The sequence below is a fragment of the Akebia trifoliata genome, chromosome 3 (genome assembly GCF_017979445.1).
Source record: "Akebia trifoliata isolate Shusen 1 chromosome 3, ASM1797944v1, whole genome shotgun sequence".
NCBI classification, from domain to species: Eukaryota; Viridiplantae; Streptophyta; class Magnoliopsida; order Ranunculales; family Lardizabalaceae; genus Akebia; species Akebia trifoliata.
The window spans coordinates 55257016-55282320 of NC_141377.1; the positions used below are offsets into that span (position 1 = coordinate 55257016).

General features: G+C 35.9%; 3 protein-coding genes and 1 non-coding gene across 4 annotated transcripts; 2 read left to right on the plus strand and 2 right to left on the minus strand.

Annotated features, from left to right (window-relative positions):
• Positions 1 to 7077: 7077 nt before the first annotated feature.
• Positions 7078 to 9612, plus strand: LOC147408103 (disease resistance RPP13-like protein 4). The gene has a single exon (XM_086432655.1). It carries the CDS (start codon positions 7078 to 7080, stop codon positions 9610 to 9612), a length of 2535 nt encoding a protein of 844 aa, XP_086288781.1.
• Positions 9613 to 9930: 318 nt separating this feature from the next.
• On the minus strand, positions 9931 to 12719 carry AHG11 (Pentatricopeptide repeat (PPR-like) superfamily protein). The gene has a single exon (XM_086436980.1). The coding sequence runs from the start codon at positions 12499 to 12501 to the stop codon at positions 10702 to 10704; it is 1800 nt and encodes a 599-aa protein (XP_086293106.1). The 5' UTR covers positions 12502 to 12719; the 3' UTR covers positions 9931 to 10701.
• A 934-nt stretch (positions 12720 to 13653) lies between these two features.
• On the plus strand, positions 13654 to 13735 carry TRNAS-AGA (transfer RNA serine (anticodon AGA)). The gene has a single exon. It is a non-coding gene; the product is annotated as a tRNA-Ser (tRNA).
• Positions 13736 to 15445: 1710 nt separating this feature from the next.
• LOC147408106 (ranBP2-type zinc finger protein At1g67325-like) lies at positions 15446 to 25305 on the minus strand. The gene is made up of 8 exons (XM_086436981.1): positions 25168 to 25305; positions 24829 to 24874; positions 22330 to 22442; positions 19818 to 20028; positions 19671 to 19738; positions 19279 to 19342; positions 18497 to 18606; positions 15446 to 15894 (listed from the first exon to the last, which is right to left on the minus strand). The coding sequence occupies exons 1-8, from the start codon at positions 25180 to 25182 to the stop codon at positions 15757 to 15759; spliced, it is 765 nt and encodes a 254-aa protein (XP_086293107.1). The 5' UTR covers positions 25183 to 25305; the 3' UTR covers positions 15446 to 15756.

Below are 25305 nucleotides of genomic sequence, written 5' to 3' on the forward strand. Positions count from 1 at the left end.
CTAACTCAGTAAGTTGGACCCATATGGATTATCTCATTGGAAATCCAACAAGATAGGCTTCTAGATTTTATGAAAAAATTTAAATTAAAGAAAATATATTTTTTTTAAAACCTTTTGAACTTATCAAAGGTGTTGAAATGGACAGTTACAAAACTCAAAATTTAAAATTAAATTTCAATGGTGAAAATTAACTTTTTGAGAAATTTGTCCTCTATAACCATGTTGCATGCAGTAAGAAACTTTCTTCATTGACGTTAGTAAAGAAATTATTTTTTTAATTATTTCATTCACTTTATAATTATTGACCTACCTCTAATTTATTTTAAGAAACTTAAGTTATATAAAGCTAATAACTTAGTAACTTAGTAAGATTTGAAATCTTACTAAAGGTCATTGGGTCATATGGATTATCACATTGGAAATCTAACACTCCATATCCTTTTAGATTTTATGGAAAAACTCAAATTAAAAAGATCATAAGGAAAATCCTCAGATTATAAAGAAAAAAACTTGAGATTGTCCAAGGTGCTGAAAATGAATAGCTATAAAACTCCAATTTCCATGGTGAAAAAAAAAATATTTTCCCATAATTCTTAGAAATTTGTCCTCTACAATCTTGTTTCATTAGATCATGTTTTTGGATAGCACAGAGGGAACTTTCCTCATTGAAATTAGTAAGGAAAGTATTTTTCTAATTATCTTAACTAATTAATTTATTTATTTTTATTAATTACTGATTTGTCTCTATTAGAAGAAGCTTAAGTTGTGCAAAGCTAGTAATTACCCACAACACACGTGTTTGTGGTTAAAACATTGAAATAGGCTCGCCTTTTTTTATTTTTTATGATGGGGGTGTTTGAACTTACGTCCAACTAGGGGGATCGAAAGAGCTAGGGTCGAGGCCAAGGCATATAGGTTCCTCCCTTGGGCACATGCAATGCCCGCACATCACATGTGTTGGGTAAGTGAAGGTGTACCCTGACCCCAAGGAAATACTACTCATACTAGGTATTGAACTTACAACCTACGGACTCTCACAACTTATTGGATCCAAAATTGTCATTGCTAGCCTTACTTAGTAAAATTTCAAATCTTACCAAGGGTCGTTGGGTCATATGGATTGTCGTATTGGAAATCCAATACCATATCCTTCTAGATTTTATGAAAAAACTCAAATAAAAAAACAAAATCATTGAAAACAAAAAAGAAAAAGAAAAACTCCTATTAAATATTTTTTTTTAACTTGATTGAAAGTACTGAAAACGAACAACTACGAAATTCCCAAATTAAAAATTAAATTTCAACAGTGAAAATTAAATTTATTTGTCCTCTAAAATCCTGCGGCATCAGATCATGTTTTTAGATTCCACAAAATGATAGGAAACTTTCCTCATTAAAATTAGTACAGAAAGTGTTTTTCTAAAACTTTAAATTTATGATCATAGTGAAAAAAGTCTGCAATCTTTCTTCTTTAAGAAAAAAACACCAGTCTAATAGTTATCGATTAAATCATAATTTCTTCGACAACAAAAAAAAAATGTTTTAAGTATATAAAAGAAACCTTTTCTCTCTCTTCCTGAACAAAACATCTTCGTCACCATATAATAACTATATTCTTTGCCTTTTGCTTTTCTCTCTTATCAGGCTAATCTTGAAAGAAAGGAAACTCAAGCAAACCAAAACTCTTGTAAGTCATTTTATGTTTTATTTTCTCTGGCTTTTACTTATTTATTTACCTCACTTATCAATTGTTATTGCTTTCAAGCCTTTGATATTTTTGAATTTTCAGTACACTAGAGCTGGACTGACACACAGGTGACACAAATAACGTGTGGCACGCATATAAACGTGTAGATGCTTTTCCGCGAGTTTGTGTGCGTGCCACCACTTCATTGTGTCACCCCAGCAATACTCTTTTCGGTAATTTATATCTGAGCTAACATATCCCTTAGCCTCAGTTCCACGGAGAGACTAATAAAAATAACCAAAATACCCTCATCTTTAACCTCTTTCCAAAGTCCTTGATCCCACATACACGCACCACATATTCATCACCTTCAACCTCTTCAATTATTAGATGAAAACTTTGATTCATACCATACTCCCTAAGACTATCAAAAATCACCCCCAAGTGTGTCAGATCTCAGATGATCTTCATGCTTATTATATCTCTTTTACCTATGAATGGGGTTCGTTATAGAGTGGCAAACCCTTAATTGAAATCTCATTGAATCCAGCTTCAACTCTGATCATCATACTATAAAAAAGTCTTCTTTAGAACGTGTTTCATACCTCTAAAGATTAAAATAATAAATTAATAATAATAAAAAACAGGATTTTTTTCAAAAAAAATAAATGTTTTAATGTTTTAAACACGACTTTTACATTCTAAACACATAATTTAAAAAATAAAAAGCAAAAATAATCCATTATGGTTCATTTCAATGGCTCTATGGTTATTGGTGCTTTGGTTCGTTGTCTAATGTAGGGATTTGATGATCATAATGCTTGACGTTATAATTTTTTTTTCTTCAATAGTTTATTATTTTGCTCTAAAGATACATTAATGATTAAACTTTTTTTTTAGCATTATAAAATATATAAGGATAATGCTGAAGTAACATTAAAATGTACATTGATTGTTCATTCTGATGTGGTGGTGCACACATAACCATAGATTCTTTTCATCGAGATACATGTGAAAAGCATCTATGGTTATGTGTGCACCACCACGTCATAATGTCAGAATTGATGTATATTTCAATGTTACTACAACACAACTCAATATATAATTATGTGTGAAAAGATGTTATCATATATGGATAATAGAGAAATTTACCAAAATGGTACAGTTTTCATAATTAATTACCAAAACGGTAAATTGTAGTAATTAATTCCAAAAATGGTAATTTACTATTTTTTAAATTAATATTTTTTACCAAAACAGTAAAATGTAATTTTTTTTATACCAAAAATACTCTTTTTTGTTTTATATATGCATTTACCATTTTAACCTTAGAAATAAATCAAAATCCAACTAAATCTTTTTCTTCTTTTAATCTTCCCAATACTAACAAGCACTTCATCTTCTCCATCTTCTCAAATCTAACCTAACACAAACGACACCAAACTTCTATTTGAAAGAGGAGAGGATTTTTTTCGTAATTTCAGTCAAAAAATAAAAAAGGGTATTTTCAGTATATAAAAAATTTTACATTTTACTGTTTTTACTATTTTGGTAAAAAATATTAATTCCAAAAACGGTAATTTACCATTTTCAAAATTAATTGCTACAATTTACCGTTTTGGTAAATAGTTGAAATGTGGTGCATGTTTCGATAAATTTGCCTATTTAATAATATTAAACCCCGTACTCCGACTTAGTGACGATGCTGACCACTAACCCCTTGTTTGCCTAGCTAAAAAAAATCTTATCTTTAACATCTCTGTTGTTATACATTACTTAGCTTACGTGATTAATTTAGTGATTTTTCTTTGGAAATTATTAGTATTATAAAGGCAGCCTTAAAGAGAAAATTTGCAATTCCTAATATAGCATTTTCTCCATTTGAGTGTCAAAACAATTAAACAGGTAAAACTATATTTGTGTAGCTCTTATTTATTCACTTCTACCTTAACCACTTAGTTATTGTTTACTCTAGCTGCCTACCTCATTGAAATAAGTATTTGTAAATATAAGATATTATGCTAACCAATAGAATACTAATTAGTACTCATTCAATAGGAATTTTATAGGTTTGTGTGTGATTTGGTCATTTTGGATTGAACCTAATCTGATCATCCTCCTAATAAAAATAACAATAACAAAACTACGTACGCACGAGTGTAACTACAAGTTATATCAGCAATCAAAATTCTCTCATGATCTTGTGGAATGCACATTTCTTCAACAATAATGGAAAATTCTCAACCAAACGACCCCAACTGAGCTAGGAAATCAACAGTTCTATTTGCATCCCTCCAAAAGGATTCAAAGTTACACAGAATTCCTGAGAAATACTTTTGATTCTTCTCCCCCATTCGCTCATACTTACCGGGCGTTTCAATATTTTTTAATAATTGGAGCTAACAAGAACCTTGGTGCAAATCCTTGATCTCACAAACATCAAGGCTTCAGCTACGGCATTGAGCTTGATATTAATTATTCTATCTTCATAACATCCTCATCAATCACCACCTCCGAAAGACAGCTCCGACAGGTGTTTAGCTTTATCACCTCATCCTCGGGGCATCTCCAAAATACAGATATACTAGGAGGTCAGATACACGTAACAGAACTCTTCCACCTTCGGGAAAAAAAAAAACCAACATTGCTGCCTAAGGGATCTACTTTGATCAGTATTCCATAGAAAAGTTTTGAATTTCAATTGTAACCTTCTAAAGCAAAGCTTCCTTGCGTGCATATCTATCATAAAAATTAAAAAATACAACTATTCCTTTCTCGCCGTACATGGTAGATGATTGAACAAAAGCAAAAGCTTAGCATATCAAAAGCAGATTTGCTTGAGAGTCTCAAAATTAGCCACCACCAAACATTCTTCAGCCACTGATCAACTCTTGAAACACCAAACCTTCTCAAAGCTTCCTTCCAAATCCATTTACTAAATGCGCAATGGAATAGTATGATCGTCGTCTTCCACATTTTTTTAGACAAAAAAAAAAAAAAAAAACTAGAGACCAAAGGCACTCCTCTCTTATAAAGTTTTTCCACAGTCAAAAGCTTCCTATGAATAGCAAGCCAAGCCACATAAGAGTATATATCTAGGAACCTCAGTTTAGGATTCCAAATCACTTTTTTCCAAAATATGTTTTCTCCACTATTTTGAAGAGACCATACTCTTGAGGCTGACTTAATTGTCCATTAAGACAAATTGTCCAAATCATTCTATCTTCGGAATGAACATTAGGCACTGTTTAGGATTGAATAAAGCCCACCATTTCCCTCACTCTCATTGTAGGTTTCTCTCTTACTATCAAATTGGAAATTTATTCTAGTCCCAAATTGAGAAACTATCAACCTCCCATCCAATAAAGGGTTCCTCTTCCTCCATAAAAAGTGGATGAGTAGCATCCAACGACCGCTTTAATATGCTTTGTAGCACTATGCCTTGCTCGGATAATTCATCTCCATGCCCACAATGCATTTTGAGGCATAGAGAAAGTCCAAATGTCACTTTCCCCAAAGTGTTTTTCTCGAACCCATCTAGCTCATAGGGATTTTGCCTCCACAACTTCCCAAAATAGTTTCATCCTTCCTGCTCAGCTCCATTCCCTCAAAAGTTTAATGCCGAGACCACCCTTGTCCGACGGATTACACACCTTTTACCAACTCACCATAAGAATTAGAAAGAGAAGGATCCCTCCAAAAAAAAATTACTAAAAAGAGTTCAATCATTTTTAGAACACTTATAGGAATATTGAAAGAAGAGCAATTTTACTAACTTAAGATGCCCCACATACGATAGGAAATGAGGTTTCCAACCAGAGAATAGAAGACGGCCTAAATATTTTATCAGAAGGGATCCCTCTTTCAATCCAAGACACTCAAGAAACACTCTTTCCCCACAAGAAGGACTTAAAAACAGTTCACATTTTACCACTCATCAAGGATTTTTCTTATTTCTTTTGAGAACTGAATACCAAATTTTGTGAAAAGTAAATACATCATCCGCAAAAACAACATGAGATGCAACCATAGTATTATTTACTATTCAAACCTTAATCCATCTCAACTTCACTTTTGCATAATGAAACTAGAAAAGGCTTCCAGCACCAATGTAGAAAAAGGGGTAATGGATCACCAAGACAGATACCACATTCACTCAAATAAAACCCATGGGACGACCCATTAATAACGACAAAAAAATGAGATGTGGAGATACATTCCATGACCTACATAACCCATTTCATAGAACACCCAAATTGGAGTAATATGGATACAATAAAGCTCCAACTCACTATCATAGGCTTTCCCAATGTCAATTTTAATACAAAAGGATTTCAACGATGACAGAAGTCTCTAACGATCTTATGAGCTAATACAATGTTGATAAAAAAAATTGACCTTTTACAGATGTTGACTGATATGGGCTAATGATAGATGAAAAACATAAAGCAATTCTGTTTGCAAAAGCTTATTGAAAAGGATTTGTAAATGAAATCACACGAGGACATGGGTCTAAACCTATCAAGGCTTCCATTAGACACCTTAGGAATTAACCTAATAATTTAGGGTAGTATGCACCTCCTTCAAGATCCTCACATGGTGAAAAAAAATCCATTAAGGCATTCGCCACCTCATTAAGCCATTGAACTCTAGATTTTTTGTCTTGCAAAGAGTTCCTCAAGATCAATTTCTCTATTAAGCTCAATTGTTTTCTCCCTTTCTTGACTCACAAGAGCTACTTCCAAAGGATTTCCTTGGATAGATCTTTGACCCTCAAGAAAACTTCTTTCCTTTTGATCATGAAGCCTACCAAATGACTCTGTTCCAAGCCCTCATAGTTTTTTCAACTGCTTTAAGCTTACAGAACAGCCTGAACATCGAATTACTCTCCACACTTCTTCAAGCACCTATACTTACCATATTTTACATCATATAACCAATCAAGCACCCATTGGAACACCTATTGTATTACATTATTTAGAAACTACTATACATGCTTGTACTCAACAAAATGTACATTTTGCTATAATTTAAGCAGCTTTTTTTTTTTCTTTCATTCTTGTGTAATAAATAATCAGATGATGTTATGTCATTATTATATATGTAGGGGCTATTTTATGTAGACAAATCTGAAAGTAGAACTTAAAATCATAAGTTTTCATATTCCCTTGATCTTCTTTTTGTCATGATTTGGTTTTACACTTAGGTCATATATATATAAATATATATATATTTATATATCAGTCTACATGATGCTCTAATTATTATTTTTATATATGACTGGAATATCTGAAAGCAAGAAGTGATGATTTGTTTTCAACTTGTTACATTAACTTTCTTCCATTTTTAATTTGAAAATTATATTTCAGGAAAGATTGTGTAGGAAGATAATGGATGCAGTAATCAATATTCTCATAGAACAGTTGGTACAAAGTCTCGTAAACGAAGGTCGTCATGTACTTCAATTCCACGATGAATTCAAGGCTTTGAAAGAAGAGCTTTTGTTTGTGCAAAGTTACCTCAAAGATGCGCAAAAAGTAAGAGTGAAGGACCGAAAGGAAACTCTTAAGGTTGTTGTGCAGGAATTAAGGGAGTTATTATACAATGCAGAGGACCTTATATCAGATTGTGAGTTGTCCTTCAAATCAGAAAGAAGAAAAATGGCATCCAAGATCATGAATTATTGTTCTCCCTCGTTCCTGATATTTCGCTATCAAATGGGAAAGAAGTTGGGTGAAATAAATCAAGGAATACGAGTTCTTAAAGAGAAGATGAGATCTTACCTTGCTACAACTCCTATGGCTCCAAACCGAGAACAATTGGTTATTAATCAACCAATGAGATACCCAGTCCTAACGAAAGAAGCTGAAGTAGTAGGCCTAGAGGATGCTGCAGAGGAAATCAGAAACTGGCTCGTAAAACTACGTGGGTCCTTCAACGTCATTGGTATTGCTGGAATGGGTGGGATAGGCAAAACAACCCTCGCTCAAAAGATACGCAATGACTATAATGTGAAGAAGGACTTTGATAGTGTCTTGATGGTGACTGTTTCCCAAACTCTTAAATTTGACGAGTTAATCAAGAACATGTTGGGAAAACTCAAAGTGGAAAGAGACTTGGCAAACATAGATTTAAGAGGTCTACTGGAGGAACTGCATGATCGGCTAGAAGGGAAACGATGTTTGGTCATCCTTGATGACGTGTGGAGCCTAGAGGGAGGGTCATGGTGGGAGAGCTTGAAGTCAGCTTTGCCTCAAAAGAATAGTTGTGTCATTGTCACAACAAGGCACGAGAAAGTGGTTCGATCAATGGGAGCTGCTGAGATGCACATACATCGTCCCCGGCTTCTCTCTGTTGAGGAAAGTTGGTCATTATTCACCAAAACTGCATTTGGAGAGCAAGAAGTGGAGTGCCTTAAACCCGAGCTTGAAAGTATTGGTAGGGGGATTGTTGATGAATGTAAAAGGCTTCCTCTTGCAATCAAAGTCGTTGGCGGAATGATGAAAGGTAAAGGAAGTTCGATCAGCGAGTGGAGTCGAATATACGAGAATTTGAAGGAAGAGCTAGCTAAGAAGGGTGACCCAGTCTTGTCTGTCCTGGAAGTAAGCTACCATGAGCTTCCTTCACATTTGAAACCATGCATGTTGTGTTTGGCCGTGTTTCCCGAAGATCACAGAATCTGGTCAGGTGAACTAATTCCTTGGTGGATTGGTGAGGGCTTTGTTCGAGGAGACGGAGGAGATGACCGAATGACTGCATATGAAATCGCACGAGATTATATTGATGAATTAATCGGACATTGTTTATTAATGGGTGAACAGATGGACAGGTTCAGACAACACTTTAATAGATTCAAAATCCATGATTTGGTACGTGACATGATCAGGGGAATCGCCAAGGAAGAAAATTTTATTTGCTTCGATGATGACAGGGGTAAACCATCTTGTACCCGATCACGCCGTGTGGGCATGGTGAGGAACTCTGATATGAATCTCTTGAATAAAATCGATTTCAAGTTGTTGCGGACCATAACAGGGACAGGTATAATGGAGAGCGGGGGATTTCGTCAAAATCTGGGAGTGAAACTATATCAATTAAAATGGCTGAGGGTTTTGCATATTTCTTTTAATTGTTCATACTATTCCCCCGATTCTGAAGATTGGTTGAGTGGGATTGGATCTTTGAAACATCTCATTTGTCTAAGAATTGATGAATGTGGATTGGTTAGACTTCCTGATTCCATTGGAAAGCTCAGAAACCTCCAAATTATATATCTCTACGAGTGGTCTTATTTAAAGGGATTACCAAAAAGTATTGCATCTCTGGAGAAACTAACCATCTTATCTTTGTATAAATGTCAATCTCTAGAATGGCTGCCGAAGGAGCTTGGAAATCTTACCAACCTTCAAGAGTTAAGGGGTCTCAGAGTTGGGAATTATAATGACTCAACATTTTGTGTTGCTGATTTGAAGAAAATGACTCAACTCCGTGTTCTAGAGTTGGAAATAGGTTCGAAGGATGGAATAGAAAAAGGGGATCTCAAAGTATTGTCAGAGCTCAAGCAATTGAGGAAGTTAAGCTTTGTCTTTGATCGTGATTATCAAATGGAAAGAAAAATACAACACGAACTTTTACCTCTTCGACAACTTACAGAACTTTATCTTGAAGGCTACCGTGGAGAAATGATACCTATTTGGATCAATCCGACCACTCTTCCTAATTTGCTATACCTTACTTTCAATTCATGTCATTTTGCCCGCTGCAGTCCACAATTCTTTGCGGTCTGGAAAGTGGAAGTCTTATATCTCAAGTATGTACGTACAGGGGAGGTGAGCTGGGAAAGGATGAAAAGCGTAATGCCACTCTTAAGACTCCATAAAATTGAAGATTCTTCTTTGGATACCAACTTTATATGTTCAAATTAATTTCTGAATGGTAACAAGGTCTAGAGGTGATCGTGTGCTGTTGTATAAATGTCTTTATTTTGTTGTGCTAAGGGTATGAAGAAGACAATCGTGTAATATTTTATTAAGGGTTTTTTTTTTTTTTCTATTTTAGGGAGATTTACATGGTTTGGTAACTCCCGATTTTATAAATATAGATCTCTAAGGTTATAAAACTTATGAGAAGATAGTTATTGTTGGTTTGATGCAAGTACACTCCTTGTGTTTGTTCGTGTGTGCTCTCCTTGCCTAATGTTGCACTTTCTGTCCTAAAACAAAAAAATATATATATATACAATATGGATCAAAGTTTGCCCATTATTTATTTTTAGTTGATAAATAAAAGTTGAGCCATAATTACCGGCAAGTGAATTCCATTGCACTATACAATTTAATGACATCTTAGGAGTTCCACAGGTATCATCATAGATAAGTCTCCCTTTCACAAATAACCTAATTTGATTCTATAATCCAATAATTATGGTGGTCATCATTATCATTGAATCCTTCTCTCAAAGATTTGGGATCAGATGAAAGAGTCCTATTCCTCCATACAATTTTCTTTAGAATTCAATTATGTCTGACCATCAAATGTGACGATGATTCAGCTGATAACATAGGCCCACAAATGACTATAAACCCAAAGAAGCATTTCTTTATGATCGATTATCCATCAGATAGATGCCTTATCCCAAATATTGAGGTTGGCAACATGAATCCTATTTAACCATTCAACACTTTCTTGAGCTGTATCTTCAACCAAGCCATCTATCCTTACGTTTTTCTTATTACCTGGATCCACATCATCCTCACCTTTTCATCTTATTATATAGTATGACCACCAAAGTACTCCTCACTGGTACGGTCATTTCTCACTATGGATGGTGCATGCCCAAACCATCGCTAAAGAATTAATTTAGAATTTCCACTCGGTTTAGCTTGCATCTAGGTCATTTCTCACTATGGATGGTGCATGCCCAAACCATCGCTAAAGAATTAATTTAGAATTTCCACTCGGTTTAGCTTGCATCTAGCCCAAGCTTCGATAGCATATGTAACATGTCTTCATTTTTAACTTGAATAGGTTGCTTCGACCTTCATGTGCAACCACAATTGTCCTAAAACCCAATATATAACCTCCCACTGTGGATGCACTCTATCCCCTGCTACAAACTCAAAAACCCTACAATCAATTTCAATAACACTACACCCAACTTCTTTCTTGGCTCTAGTCCTCCTCATCAGTTCCTTCATCTTTTCAACATCCTTCCATTTCCTCTCCCCAGCATATAAGTTCCTCATCATGACATAGTTCCCATCGTTCCAAGGCTCCATTTCAAATGCCTTCATCATTATCCTCTCAGCCTTCCTAACATCCTTGTAGCATCCACAAGCAAATAAAAATGTACTCAAGATTATCCCATTTACTTCATAAGGCATGCTCTCAATCAGTTCTTCGGCTTCCTCTAAAAAGCCAGCTCTCCCCAAAATATCTACCATACATCCATAGTGCTCGATCCTACGGGTCAGCCCGTACCCTTCCATCGCTTTAAACCACTTCTTCCCTTCCTCCACTAGACCACCATGATTACAAGCAGACAAGACCCCAATCATAGTTACTTCATTCGGTTTAAAGGCTTCCTTTTGCATCTCTAAAAACAAATCCAATGCTTCCTTTACAAACCCATTGATCGCAAATCCATTAATCATGGCATTCCAAGAAGATGTTTCTCTATTGACCATATTATCGAAAAACTGTTTTGCTCTCAGAATTTCACCACATTTGGCATACATGTCTACTAGTGCAGTGCAAACGTTAACCGCTCTATCGAGTTTCTTTCTTTTAACATATTTGTGAACCCAACCACCGAAATCAATAGCCCCCAAATCCGCAATGGCAGGGAGAATGCTGACAATGGTTACCTCATCTGGTTCGAAAAGGGAACCTGATTGCATTTCTCGAAATAATTCCAATGCCTTGTGAGGTTGCTTGTTCTGGCAATACCCACTGATGATTGTGTTCCATGAGACCAAATTCTTTTCGGGCATCAATTCAAATAGTGATCTAGCAGAACATATATCACCACTCTTACAGTACCCAGAAATCAAAGTACTCCAAGAGACAACATTCCTCTCCGGCATCTCATCAAACAATTCCCTCGCAAAATCCACATTTCCTGATTTAACATAGGCATCGATCATCGCATTAAAAGCCGCAGTATCCTTGTCAGGCATAAGATCAAACAATTTCCTTGACATAGAAGTGTCCCCAGATCTTGAATATCCAACAATCATAGCCGTCCAAGACACTTGGCTTCTGTGAGGCATTTCATCAAACACTCTTTCAGCCGATACCATATTCCCGAATTTCACATATAAATCAACCAACCCAGTAGACACGAATAAATCAAAGCATAAACCCATCTTGATGACATGATTATGAAGCTGATGACCTTCTTTAAATGCCAAAACAGACCCACAAGACTTCAACAAAAATGGGAAGGTATAGCTATCAGGAGAGAAACATGTTTCACTCCTGAGATCCCTATAAAGGGTCATAGATTCCCTAAATTGGTGGTTATCAACGTGAGATCTGATCATGGAATTACAAAGAAATGCATCATCTCTGTAATTTCTATGGTCGAATACTCGGCGAGCGTGTCGGATTCCGGCAAATGTGTCAGATACACCTACAATGGTGATAGAACAACACGCAGTGATGAATTTGGTGAAGAGATTAAGGTTACTTTCAAGGTAATTTCTGAGCATGAAAGAGTGGATTTGGAGGATTGAGTTTCTAGTGTTGGGTCTCTGGAGGAGAAAGAGACAAGCTCTCTCTTTTGGGCTCCATAGGTATCGTTCTTCATTCATGGTTTTGGCTGTTTTGACAGAGGTTTGTGCCAAGTTCACTTCGGCCTAGCTTTCGTGAGCCGTTCGTAATTGGACCTAAGGAATATCTAGCCGAAGCCTGGTCATATGTGGGCTTCTAGCTGGGTTTGGGTCTAGTAAGCATCTAAAAGAGCGGTGGCCACTTGATTGAGAGGAGCTATTGAAGCAAATAAATATCGATTTTCAAGAGCAAAGAAGGCCTTTGTACTCTTCTTTCTCTACGCAGCTACCCAATCTTTATGTTTAGACAAGTGAAAAGTGGACTCGCAAGTCATAACGACTTTCAACTAACTAGCAATGATAATTTTTTTAGAGAAGTAGTGGCAGATTTTTTATCTACTGTTGTTACATGTCGCAATAACTCAATAATTGTTTAGAATTTGAATCTTCTTATAGGGATAATACCCTGTTAGAGAACTACGTACAACATATTATGATATATGTTGTATCAAGTTCTTTAAATCCGCTTGTTGGGAGGCCCCTCTTTGACTCTTTCTAAGCTTGCATATGTTCTTTGCATCTCATTTTATACTTCAATTGATCAACATAGCCCTTCTCCCCATTCTTACTTAGTTGAAGTCCCTAATAGCATTGACACCTTGGGATATGTAATAAAGAAGGAATAGTAGAACAAGAAGAATAAGGAAATGAGATATAGATGGAACGACTCTTTATGACATCCTTCTGCTATTCACAACATGTTCGATTACATATCCTTATCTAACTTTAGACATATATCTCGTAACTCCTTCGTGATAAAGAAGTCATTGAGTGTTGGTTCCCCCTTTCTACACCTTATACATCAAAACAGGGGTAGAGTCATGATTTAGCCAATGTGAGGGCAATTAAGAGTGAAAATTATTTTAGGGGAAACTAAGAGTGCAAAAAAAATTAGTGGGGGCAATGACAATTGATTTTTTTTATCAACCGCCATTATTTGTCTCAATAGCCCCCTCCACTGTAAATCAGCCCCTACATGAAAACTAGTTCGATTTTCCTTTTTTTTAACAGTTGGATTTGAGTATTTGTAACCAAAAGATTTTTCCACGTGGGCTAAGACTGAGTTGGGTGGGTCCAAATTTTTTTGCTAAAGAAAAATTTAAATATTTTTAGTAATGATGATATTAACATAAAGTGGACGTGCCGGAGTGGTTATCGGGCATGACTAGAAATCATGTGGGCTCTGCCCGCGCAGGTTCGAATCCTGCCGTCCACGCACCAAATTGGTGTTTTTTAAAATAACATTTTTTGCTAACTAACTGTCATACGGTGGGCTTACATTTCAGCTGAACACAAAATAAAACTCGCACTATTGATGATTTTTAAGACGTTGCATTTGAGAATGCTACATAAAGGGTTTGATCTAAAAACAAAACAAAACTTCTTTATCAAATCACAATATTCTTGCATCAGAATATTGAGGAATTGCTCTAATCAGTAAGTTTTTTGTTTTATTTTGATATGTTTTGTTTTGTTTTGTTTTGAAAAATGCTCAAATCAAATGGTAATAAATGCAATGTGGGACTTTTCAGTAGGTCTCAAAATTGGATCAGACTCTTGCCAATTAGATTTTCTATCCTATCCCAATATTGTGATCCAAATCTACTTCAATTATTACAATAAGATCAGATCACATCGAATTTGAAATATAGAATATAAACAAACTTCACAAAAGTAAAGAAAATAACACAATATGATTTACCTACTTTCCCACATTTTATTAGATCAGAACATGGTTTGATCTAAAAACAATACTACGGATTGTAAAATTAGGCCCTCAGAACTTTTGGTCTAGCGGTGCTTCCAGCCTCCTGTGGGAAGTGGGAATGGAATCTGGAGCATTTCCAGATATTATGCAAATTCCTGATCTACATGCAAAGTCTACGGATCAAAACAGATGGGATTTCGGGTCTAATCCTATTCATTCACAGCTAGTGGGGTCATCATAGCTTTCATTGATGTTTTGTACCAGATCATTATTTGGGCCCAATTATTTTGGTAGGCGGGCCAAGCTAGCAAATCTTGGCACTCATAAAGAAATATATCTGATCGATTGGTTAAGAATGATCATGATTTCAAACCTATTCTACCATCCCAACTTTCTCATATTTTATGATGATCTCAATTTTAGTTTAGATTTTACGCCACATTTTACTTTTATAAAAATAAAATAAAAAAACAGACATTTATTATGATTCCGCATGAATCGCTCATCACATTGACTCATACGAGATGACTCACCTAATATGTTGAATGTCAGAGACTTGACAGAGGCAACCAGTTTTGCTGTTTTCTCAATAAAATAATCAATCAATGATCTAAATATTGGTAATCTATAAAAGATAATATTTTGTAATGGGGGGGGGGGGGGGGGGGGGGGTTTCTATCAATCCAATTTATAAAAATAAAAAAATTATTATTTTAGATAGAAATATATATATTTAAAAAATCATCTAAACCAATTTTCGATGAGATAACTCCTCTAAGACAACATGACTTGAATGAGTCAACTCAGTATCCATGAGTGCTAAAACAAGATGAGAGTCGACTTTGATGCAGCCAAAGTTTTAATGTTTGGTGGTACGTGGTGATGATGATCATTGCCGTTGTCAACATCATTATCAAAGATATTGAAGATGACGGGTTCTGGTAGGAAAAAGCACAGAATTTTGAAGTTATTTAAATAATTTTTTTATTAGTTTATCAGAGATGGACTTTTTTATTAGTTGATAAGAGAAGACTCAGGGTTAATGGGTACGTAATTAATTTGAAAAAACTTGGGGTTTATCTCAATTATTCACCAAAACGTGAAAATGCCATGTGTCTTACAATGAGTATTCCTCCAAAACTTTGAAGCAGACTAGCCCTACAAAGTTTTTTCCAGAAAGAGAAACCAAGTTTGGAAACCCTGTGGTAAGTTTAGCAATAATGTAAATAACATTCAAAATAAGCCTTTCAACTGAACTTTAATGTTCAATGCACCTAAATTGGTCAATTACATCACAAATTGGGAAAAACATGTAATACTTGAAAGCCTGATAATCAACCAAACAAGTACTCGTATAATTCAAGACGATCATAATAATCAACAGTACAATATAAGCCACACATCTCATGTGTGTGCTCACACCACTCATCTCTTCTCAAAAACTCTTTTCAGCCGTCAGTTTGCTACATGGTAACATGCACATAAGAGGGGATTTAATAATAGTGGCCACGCATTTGTCAAGGGTGATCCTACTGATTTCCAGAAGTCGGTTTCTCAGCCCCACAGCCCTTTCGGTTGCATACTAATCTAAAAGGGTAGTTGAGATTCTCACATTTGCTGCAGGTCCAGCTTCCTTCTGGGACTCCCGTATCTGACTGCTCTGGAACCTACAAGGAAGCAAGCCATAGTGACTTTGATTAAATACATCCTTGCACATGCTCATACCTATGTAATTATGTCTGTATATCATGATAGATATGAAAATAGAGCCGAATTTTAGAGTACTTAGTTGGTTTACGTGCAATATTAGAGAATTCATGTCAAAAGATGAGATATGTTTAAAAGTGATTTAATCCCCATTTTCCAGCACTTTCTTGCTTATGGAACATTACATGATTATGTGAAAAAACAATCACTCTATTAAGGTTTTTCAAGTAAAAAAAAAAAACATGTAGGAGTTGAAAATAATATCAAGCTATCACGAAAACCAGTTTCTCCGATGTGTGGCACTCGAACAGATCTCCAATGTAGCCCAAGTCATCCTTTCCCACTTTCTTTTACCAGAAAAATGGATAACTTACTACAATGGGAAAGAATTAGGGCCCGATCAAACAAGAAAAAGAAATTTATTAGCCAGGTTTTGACCTTACAGATATGGATTAGTGGAAGGAATCATGTGTTAACTCTAAACTTCGTTGGAGATCAATTGTCGTAATCTAAGGTTCTCTCTGCAGGTCCCTTAGCTTCTTTGTACCTGATAAAGCTAGGGAGTTCTGCTTTGGGAAGGTGGAAAATAGGTAGAAACTCAGTTATAAGCAAACCTTAGAGGTCAACAGATTGCACTGATGACAATGATTATGGTGGAAGCAAAATGTGGAAACACAATTCTTTCCCTCAGGAAGATCGAAACAACTAGAAGGATTTGTTATTATTCCCCTCTTCTAGAGTGGGATCATCTAGAAAGCAAGTTGTTTTGAATGCAGTCAGACATAAAAGCGGACATAGATTAAAGATAGCAGGCAAGAAGATGTTGAATAAAAGACTAATGAAACTGCATGTGAAGATGGCAGGCCTTTCTCGGAGCAAATTCTCTAAAGGGAGAACACAGAATGATGAAACAAGATCCAACATAAATCACAAATTTCCCAGGGTTTTCGTTGTTATGTCTAGAGTAGGAAAGAAGAAAGGGAAAACTTGGGAGAGCATCCAGATGGCTATAAATGACTGTGGCTATGAAAATTGGGAGGAATAAAGGAAAAAATTAGTGATCTCAGCCAAAGAGGGATAGGGGAGTAAAAGTAAGATCTTAAACTCCGGTAAGATCTTTGAAATTTGGAAGTAAGATTTCAACTAATGGTGCAAAGGATGTTAGAAGGAAGCAGAAGAAAAGGGGTCTTCATACATTCTGAGGTAAGAATGTTCGCATTCGTCAAATTGTCCCCTTTTTGGTTAAAGAGGAGTGATTTGCATAGAGATGCATCTTTCCCAAGACTTGAGGTGAGAGGTTAGGCACGTTTGTTTCAATTTGCCAATGATAACAAAGATCTTTTTGGGACTGTTGGAAACCTGAGCTTGATTCATGAGATGCATTTCGATTTTTGATACCATGAAGCAGTCACTTGAATCCAATTATAACTTGATGAGAAACCAAATGTTTGGGTTGGATGATGATGATTTTTATGGATTCTAAGATATGCCAGAATACCAAGAACGAGTTTGTAGTGGCCTTAATACATAATAACCAAGTTCAATGGACCTGAAATTTCAGGTATGGATTAGAATTATCTACTCTTTGGTATTAATCACAAATGGTTTACACTTTATAGAGACAACCAAACTGTCACTAATTATCCAAAATGGTTTACTCTTTGACATTAATCACAAAAGGTCTTCCCCCAATGTTTATCCCCTATAAAGAGTGGTTCAGATTCAATCTCACACGCATCTAGAGGAGCAATTTCAACTTTATTTCCTCCTCTCCTCCCTTTTCAAGAATACCCCTTCAACTTTATTGCCTTTTAACTTTCTTTCTACCCGTCTTCCAATAATACCCCTACAACTTTATTATCTTTCCTCTTTTACCCTCTTAACAAAAAAGATGACAGTGTCACAGGCACAGCCAAACTCTAGTATATATATATATATATATATATATATATATATATATATAGGGTAGCGTTCGGCAAACAATCTTGGGAGACAAAATTTGTCCTATATGGCTTGAAAGTTTCAGATTGGGCTCTGATTTTTTGTGAGGAGATCATCCTCACAAAAAATCAGCCCAATCTGAAACTTCTAACCCCATCAAAAGTGATTTACAAATTAACGGCATCAACGGCCCACATTCTTCAACTTTGTAAACCATTTTTTATGGGGTTAGAAGTTTCAGATTGTGCTGATTTTTTGTGCGGATGATCTCTTCACCATAGAGATCATCCTCACAAAAAATCAGTTCATTCCGAAACTTTTAAGCCATATAGGACAAATTTTGTCTCTCAATGCTGTCCCCCTTAGATTGTCTATCGAACGCTCCCCATATATATATTGACTCAAGAATTGACACAAGATCTTGACCGTGTAAACACAAAATCTAACAGTTGAAATTTTATGCGTATCTTACCAAACATATCCTGGTGATACTTATCCCGAGGATAATTTTCAACCATTAGATTTTGTGTTTCCACGGTCAAGATCTTGTGTCATTTCTCAAGTCAACAGAACCCAATATATATATAGAAGAAGAAAACTTAGCAAGCGAGAAAGACTCACAGGAAAAGGTCTGGGAGTTCCACATTTCATGTTGCATGTTGTTCTAAAGGCAAAGTTAACATTGTCGCATTTTGGACAGATCCAATCCCCTTGAGACAACCCATCTGGCCCTGCAAAACCCATTTGGTTAACCATCTGGATGAAGTTGAAACACTTGTAGAAAGAAGAAATCGGATCTTATCTAGAAGTACAAAAAATTAGAAAACAGGTTTGTAGTTAAGATGCTCTTTCACAAGGAAATATTTCAAATGCCAGCAAATTTAGCAAGCATGTCAATTGCCAGATTAAACTCAGAAGGAATATCCTAAGATCAATTAACAAACCCATCACCACCAAAAGCAAATTATAAAATTGAAAACCCATTGATGACTTATTAATAAAGAAAAAGTAAAGATAATGATTACCAATACTGGAAATTTTATTTTCTCATAATGTGGAATAATGGTTTTAAATCTCAGAACAGCATCTCATTAGTTCACGAATGATACCAAGATGACTTGAGTCGTCTTGTTATCTCATACAAGATGAGGGCATGTTTGCAGAGTCATGAACAAAAAGAAGGAAAAAACCAAGGAAGAGTGGGTAACTTTGCCTCTACATTACAAATCCTAGAACCAGTCTACAACTGCTAATAATTCAATTCGTTCATAAAAAAAAAAATTGATGGGTAGTTTGTTCATAATAATACTTATAAAAAAAATTATTCATAATAATTGCAAAATTGGAAGGGAAAAAACAATAACTAAATTTTAATAAACATAGTTAAGGGGCAAGATAATCACCTCCACGACGTTTCCGAGAAGCATTGTTATCAGCTGTGCCTCCTCCAGACCAAGGACCAGGCATCTTGAATATCCAAGAACATACAAATCCTCAGATTACATAAGTGAATAGCCTTTTTGTTTCATAGTTTTTACTTGAAGTATCAAATACCCAAATAAGCCTTACGATATTTAGAGGCACTTGGAAACCATTGAAAAAAAAATGTGTACTTACATTAATTTAATTATTTATCAAAAAAAAAAAAAAAAAAATAGAAAAAACATCATCGAGGGTGAGAGTTAGCTGGGAATTCATTTGCTTTTGAACTATTTTAATGAAAAAGCATCTCTTAAATAAATAAAAAAAACCATAGCAACTGGACTCAAAATGTAATGAAGTTGAGAAAGCATACAGCTAATGGTGATCCCTGAAATCCAAACCCATATCCATCCATAGCAGGCCTTGGACCATAACCCATGCCTAATTCACCAACATATATCAGTAAAGTAATATATATATATATATATATATAGAGAGAGAGAGAGAGGAAGGAAGGTACCTCCCAACGATCCAGGAAATGCATATAGAAGACCATAGGGTCCAGGAGCCCTCCCGGGCACTTCATAGTCATGATGCATCCCAGGAAGTGAAAACGGAGCCCCATAATTGTTCGGCATTACTGGTGGAACTGAAGGAGCCCCAACACCCCTTAGATAAAAAGGATTAGGGTGGTCAAAAGGCCCAGGTGGTATATGGACCGGTCCCATTGTCTGCCAAACCAAAAACCACAAACTATCATAACAAAAACCAAGTTACTTTACATTTTTGTATCGATATAATCTTATTAAAGAGAAGAAGTAAAAGAGTGGTCAAGAATACTCACCAACAATTGAAAACAGAAAATGGAAAAAGAAACAAGAAACAAACAAACCATCCAACAATCAAGAGGACACAAGAAGAAACTTGCACAATCTCCTTAAATATAAGCTACCACTCAAAAGAAAATCCTCTAAAAAGGTACCCTTAATCTCGTCAAAGGTCTTGTACAAAAGTAGATGATGCCCAAAATGTTAATGATGACCTTGCGAGCAGAGTGCACCTTCCCCTCAAAGAGCTTGTTGCTACACTCCTTCCAAATTCCCCAACAAACATCAAAGGGATCAAACGACCACAAGATTTTTTCTATAAGAGTAAATTATTTGGTTGTGCATTGCCAACTTTGAAAATGAAGTAGAAACAATGTAGGGAAAATCCAATAAATGTAAAGAGAAATGGAGGGAAAAAGAGCAATTGATCAAATTATGACTGAGTGATTCTACACTAGCTTAAGCATCGAGAACAACATACAAGGATAAGACACCTTGGCAATAAAATGATTAGTAGTCAAAAATCAAAACCGTACATAAAATAGGTGAACAGATGAGAAAAACCATTTTGGATGGAAATCTATACCTCCAAATAGCTGAAGCTGAAAAATTGGGTGTTGACGCATGGGCCAAAGATTTGAGTGAATGATTGACAAAGAAAACACCATCATGAGTCAACAACCAAACCCGACAATCATTTTCCAAAGCAGAGATGTAAGATTAGCAATGGACCTCATCTACGAGTCATTAAAGTTCCTCTTAAATCCGAAGTTCCAATAAATCTCACCACCAGGTTGAAACACTGGTGATTTCAAAAGATTCTTCTTGGAAGAAATAAAATTAAGATTTGAAAATTGTGCTTTAAGTAGAGAGTTACCACAACAACAATCCTCCCAAAACTAGACTATTTCCTTTTCTACTCTAAAATCTATCCTATTATGAAACTCAAGAAGCACTTTGAGAAGACATTTCCAAATGCCACACCCAGAAGATGACCCCCACTTCTCCAATTTTTCATCTAGACTACCCATAACGCACTTTGCCTGCATAACTTTCTTCCAGAGACTCGTGGTTAGGCATTTCCAAATACCACACCCATAAATGACTTCATAAAAGATGAAACCTAAAATTGAAAATAATAATTTTTTCATCAATGCACATTATAAATGTTTCGAAACATTCCGAAACAAAATACCTGAAAACATTGCATTTGGTCCATTATAATATTCGTGAAAAGACATTTGTTATTTCATTAAATGAATATTAAAGTTCGAAAACTTATTTAATGCTTACTTTAGTATGGAAAAATGGGGCCTTACAAAACATGCCAATATGTTAAATATATAACAATGTTTCAGTTATGTCAAAAAATGGAATATTTCAACAAACATTCTGGAATGAAACTTTGAAGCCCCCACACATAATCCACTGTCCTCACTATTACATCAAATAACTATGTTCTAAACTAATTAAAATATTACTCAAAGCCTATGAATCCTTTTTTAGGAATTGCCCAATTCGACATGGTACTCATATCAAGCTTTGAAACATGTGACCGTAGCTATGCAATATAGCCCATAAAACTAACATAACCAAAATTTATGGCATCCATATCAAGCTAAATTCAGGTCTTCCCATGATTTCAAATGCTCACAGAAGATGAAGTTTCACTCCTACAAAGTTGAAAAGCATGTAACCAACATGCATGATGACTCACAATATATTAACGAAAGCTTTTGCATTTTTCATGAAATTGAAATACAGGTGTCCACCAATGTGGCCCCACATTTATGGGAGATAAAGGAAATGGATGCCCTCTTCAAGTGACAACTACAAGCAAGAACAATATCTCTTGCATTTATTTTGTACTTCCCAAGTTCCCATCAATACCAAACAAACAACTACAAGAAGCATCACAAATGAATTTGTTGACTTCAACAACAAATGTGAGACAGAGTGATCATATGCTTGTAAAGAAGAAACAATACATTACCCAAAAAATAGTGCACATAATTGAACGAAAGTATTATTGGAAGGGCAAGCGAACAATAACCAAATGTACAGCATTGAATAATTGATAATAGAAATGCAAACCCAAATAAATAAAGTAATCCCCATATCAAAGGAGCTCATAAAACTCAAATTTTCCAAAGCTCTGACTCACAAAGAAAATTGCATGATCAATTGAAGCACATTTTGACGTACCGGAGTGGTTGGTGGTCGGGCAGCGCCACACTCTCCACGATTGCAAATGGTTCTAAAGCCAAAGTTCACATTTCCACATAGAGGACATGTCCAGTCTCCATCACTTCGAGAAGCTAGCAGGACGACATACCTTTTAGAAATAACTTAATTGTATTGCAAGACAATATGCATAAGAAATAACACTATACGCAATGACAGAATAAAATATCATAAGAAGGTTAGCCAAATATTTTTATTTTTTTTTGGAAGGGAACAAAAGAACGTTAATGGTTGGACCTAAATCGATGGGCTGTGGAATACTAACATGCATTGACGAGTCCCACGGATGTGTCTTAGACCTTAATTTGGGCCCAGATAATTAGGCCTGCATTGTGATGAAGAAAAGAGACAGAAAAGGCATCACCTTCAATCCTTGAACAGGGGATGGGTTTGGTGGAACCCAGCAGTTCCATCACATGACTGGGGGCGGCAACTCGCTGCTCCCACATGTTTGAAGGCATTTTAAGCTGTGGCCTCAGTAGGTGTAAGGCATTCAGGCGCCGATGTCAGGTACAAAACAAAAAGTGAATGTGAAGAGGCAAGCCCCCAAGCAAATTTTTGGACAGCTTGGCCATCAATCGCCCCCAAGATAACTGCAGACGATCTTTTTTATCAAATTTGGCATAGATGATGCTGGTTTCTTTGTTCAATTGAGTGAAAAAGAACTTGAGGACATGATTATGACCCTTACCCTCTAATCTTAACATTGGCTAGTGGTAGTTGGCGAGGAATTGTAAAGCTCCTGAACATGACATTACGAGGGTGGTGTCACTCCAATATAGTAGTGGACATGATGCCTTTAAACAAGGCATTAGCACAATGTCAAAAGTATGATGCTTTGGGAAATGTTGCATCAACATGGAGCCCTCAATGTTGCCGCAGGGAGAATGACTACATTGTAGTTAGCATAGATGCACAGAGAATTTGGTTGAGAAACCTTTTCCCTACAAAGTAACTTAACGCCACGCAAGTGTTTAGCCCTGGTGTACGCCCCATCACTTTTCAACAACCGCTTGAGAAGGAAGATGATTGTTACATTGAGAGAAGGTGACATCATAGACTTTGAAGATGCTCTCTTAGGCATTGCTATGAAGATTGATACTAGGAGGTTGACACCCCAATCAAGCACATGTGACCTACGTGGTTAGAATGCACACAAGTGACCTTCATGGTTAACCTGTGAGCATGTGGATAGTCGAACAAGTGATCATGGCCAATGGCCGGATGATAGTGATCTATGTGGTCGAGTGCATGTGACATATGTGGTCAATATGTGTGCATGTGATCTCTGCAATCGAACCTGTAGAAGAGAGCGACCTTCACGCCTGGGACCTTCGTGATCAACATGCAAATACGTGACCTCCATGATCGAATATGCAAGTACCAATGAGGTCAGGAGAGAGCGAACTCTATGGTCGAGAAAATCTAACCTTGTGATTTGCTTGCGGACACATAAACTTGTGATTAAATATGCAAATACGATTAGTCTAGTTGGAAAAGAATGACATCCTGGTTGAGCATATATAACCTTCTACGGGTAGAATCTCCAAGAAATTGGCGCCAGGTCTTTTTCAATACTAATGGATTCGGCTCAAACCACAAAATGAAGTAATTGATCATTACATGGTGCTTGACAATTGGAATGTCTTTTTTTTTTTTTTTTTTTTTTTTTTTTGGGGGGGGGGGGGGGGGGGGGTTGATAATGCGAATATAATTTTGGTTTTTGAATGAGGTTGCATGGAGGAAAGGGTAAGATCACACATTATCCTCACACATAATCATAACATATACGATGGATGAACCACGTGTAGAACACCTTCCAACCAGCCAGGTTGTGGACATTGCTTGGCGTGAATAATGAACAGTAGTGCACGAATAGCAAAGGCTCCTCCAATATAGCAAGTGAGTTCATAGTAACACTTTCAAGGCCCAGTGGAGGATTTATATATATAGAGAGAGAGAGAGAGAGTTAGACGGTTTTAATTTTGGTTCAAATATTTTTTCAATAAAGTTAGAAATCCGCTCCTTATCCTTGTGGTTCGACCCTTACTTGCCCTCAAGTTAAGGTAATTATTTGTTCAAGACATCCATCATCAACACATTCATATATTACATAGTGAACAAAGGATAACTTGAGAATGAAGAAAGAAATATGCCTGCCAAACTAGTACGAATTTGCCTGGTTAGAAAGCATCCCATGGGTTTCATCCTCTGTCTTTCACATAACAGTAAGTAGGTAACATGAGAATAGCTTAAGTTATGTTTGTTCTTTTCAATTTAATTCATCTTACCAAAAATTCATGCGGAACAAAGTAACTTGGACAAAAATAGACACAGATAGATTATTTTAACCAAAAATGACACAGATAGAGCAAAACATTTATTTGCTTGTAATTAAAGTAAGCACGGATACAGACGTACAGATGCACAAAAAAACATAAAACTATATTACAAACTCACCCTCATTACGAAACCTTTTCGATCCAAAGGAACTCCAATTATCAACCTGTATGAAAAACTCAACTAGTAAACAATCAAGCAAAAACTATAAAGGATGAATCCGCAGTCAAAGAAAAATAGAGGAAAATTTGAAATCAGAGACCACAAAGATCAACTTAATAAAAAATAAATAAAGGAAGAAAGACACCTTAGAAGGAGAACTATGCAACTTAACCCTATGTTTAACAGAGTAGAAGAAAATCCCTGATTTCTCTAAATCTTTAGTTCGCAAGTTCACGAGTTCATATGGGATAAACAAAGGAGAGAGAGAGAGAGAGAGAGGTGGATGAGATTACTGACCTTGACGGAAGCCATTAATAAAGCTCTCTCTGCAATAGAGATAGAGAGAGAGTATTCTCAGAGCAGATTGCGCGCTCAGTTCCTTCACTTTCGTCAGCCTTAAGACGTACCATGGAAAGCAAAAGAGGTGTGAACGAG

What these genes read in the sequence shown, in the direction of transcription:
- LOC147408103 (XM_086432655.1), top strand. Translation starts at nt 7,078, where the DNA reads ATGGATGCAGTAATCAATATTCTCATAGAACAGTTGGTACAAAGTCTC.
- AHG11 (XM_086436980.1), bottom strand. Translation starts at nt 12,501, where the DNA reads ATGAATGAAGAACGATACCTATGGAGCCCAAAAGAGAGAGCTTGTCTC.
- LOC147408106 (XM_086436981.1), bottom strand. An exon ending in CCCGACCACCAACCACTCCG is followed by an intron (nt 20,029 to 22,329) that starts GTACGTCAAAAT and finishes TTGGTTTGGCAG; the next exon opens with ACAATGGGACCGGTCCATAT. An exon ending in ATTTCCTGGATCGTTGGGAG is followed by an intron (nt 19,739 to 19,817) that starts GTACCTTCCTTC and finishes TTGGTGAATTAG; the next exon opens with GCATGGGTTATGGTCCAAGG.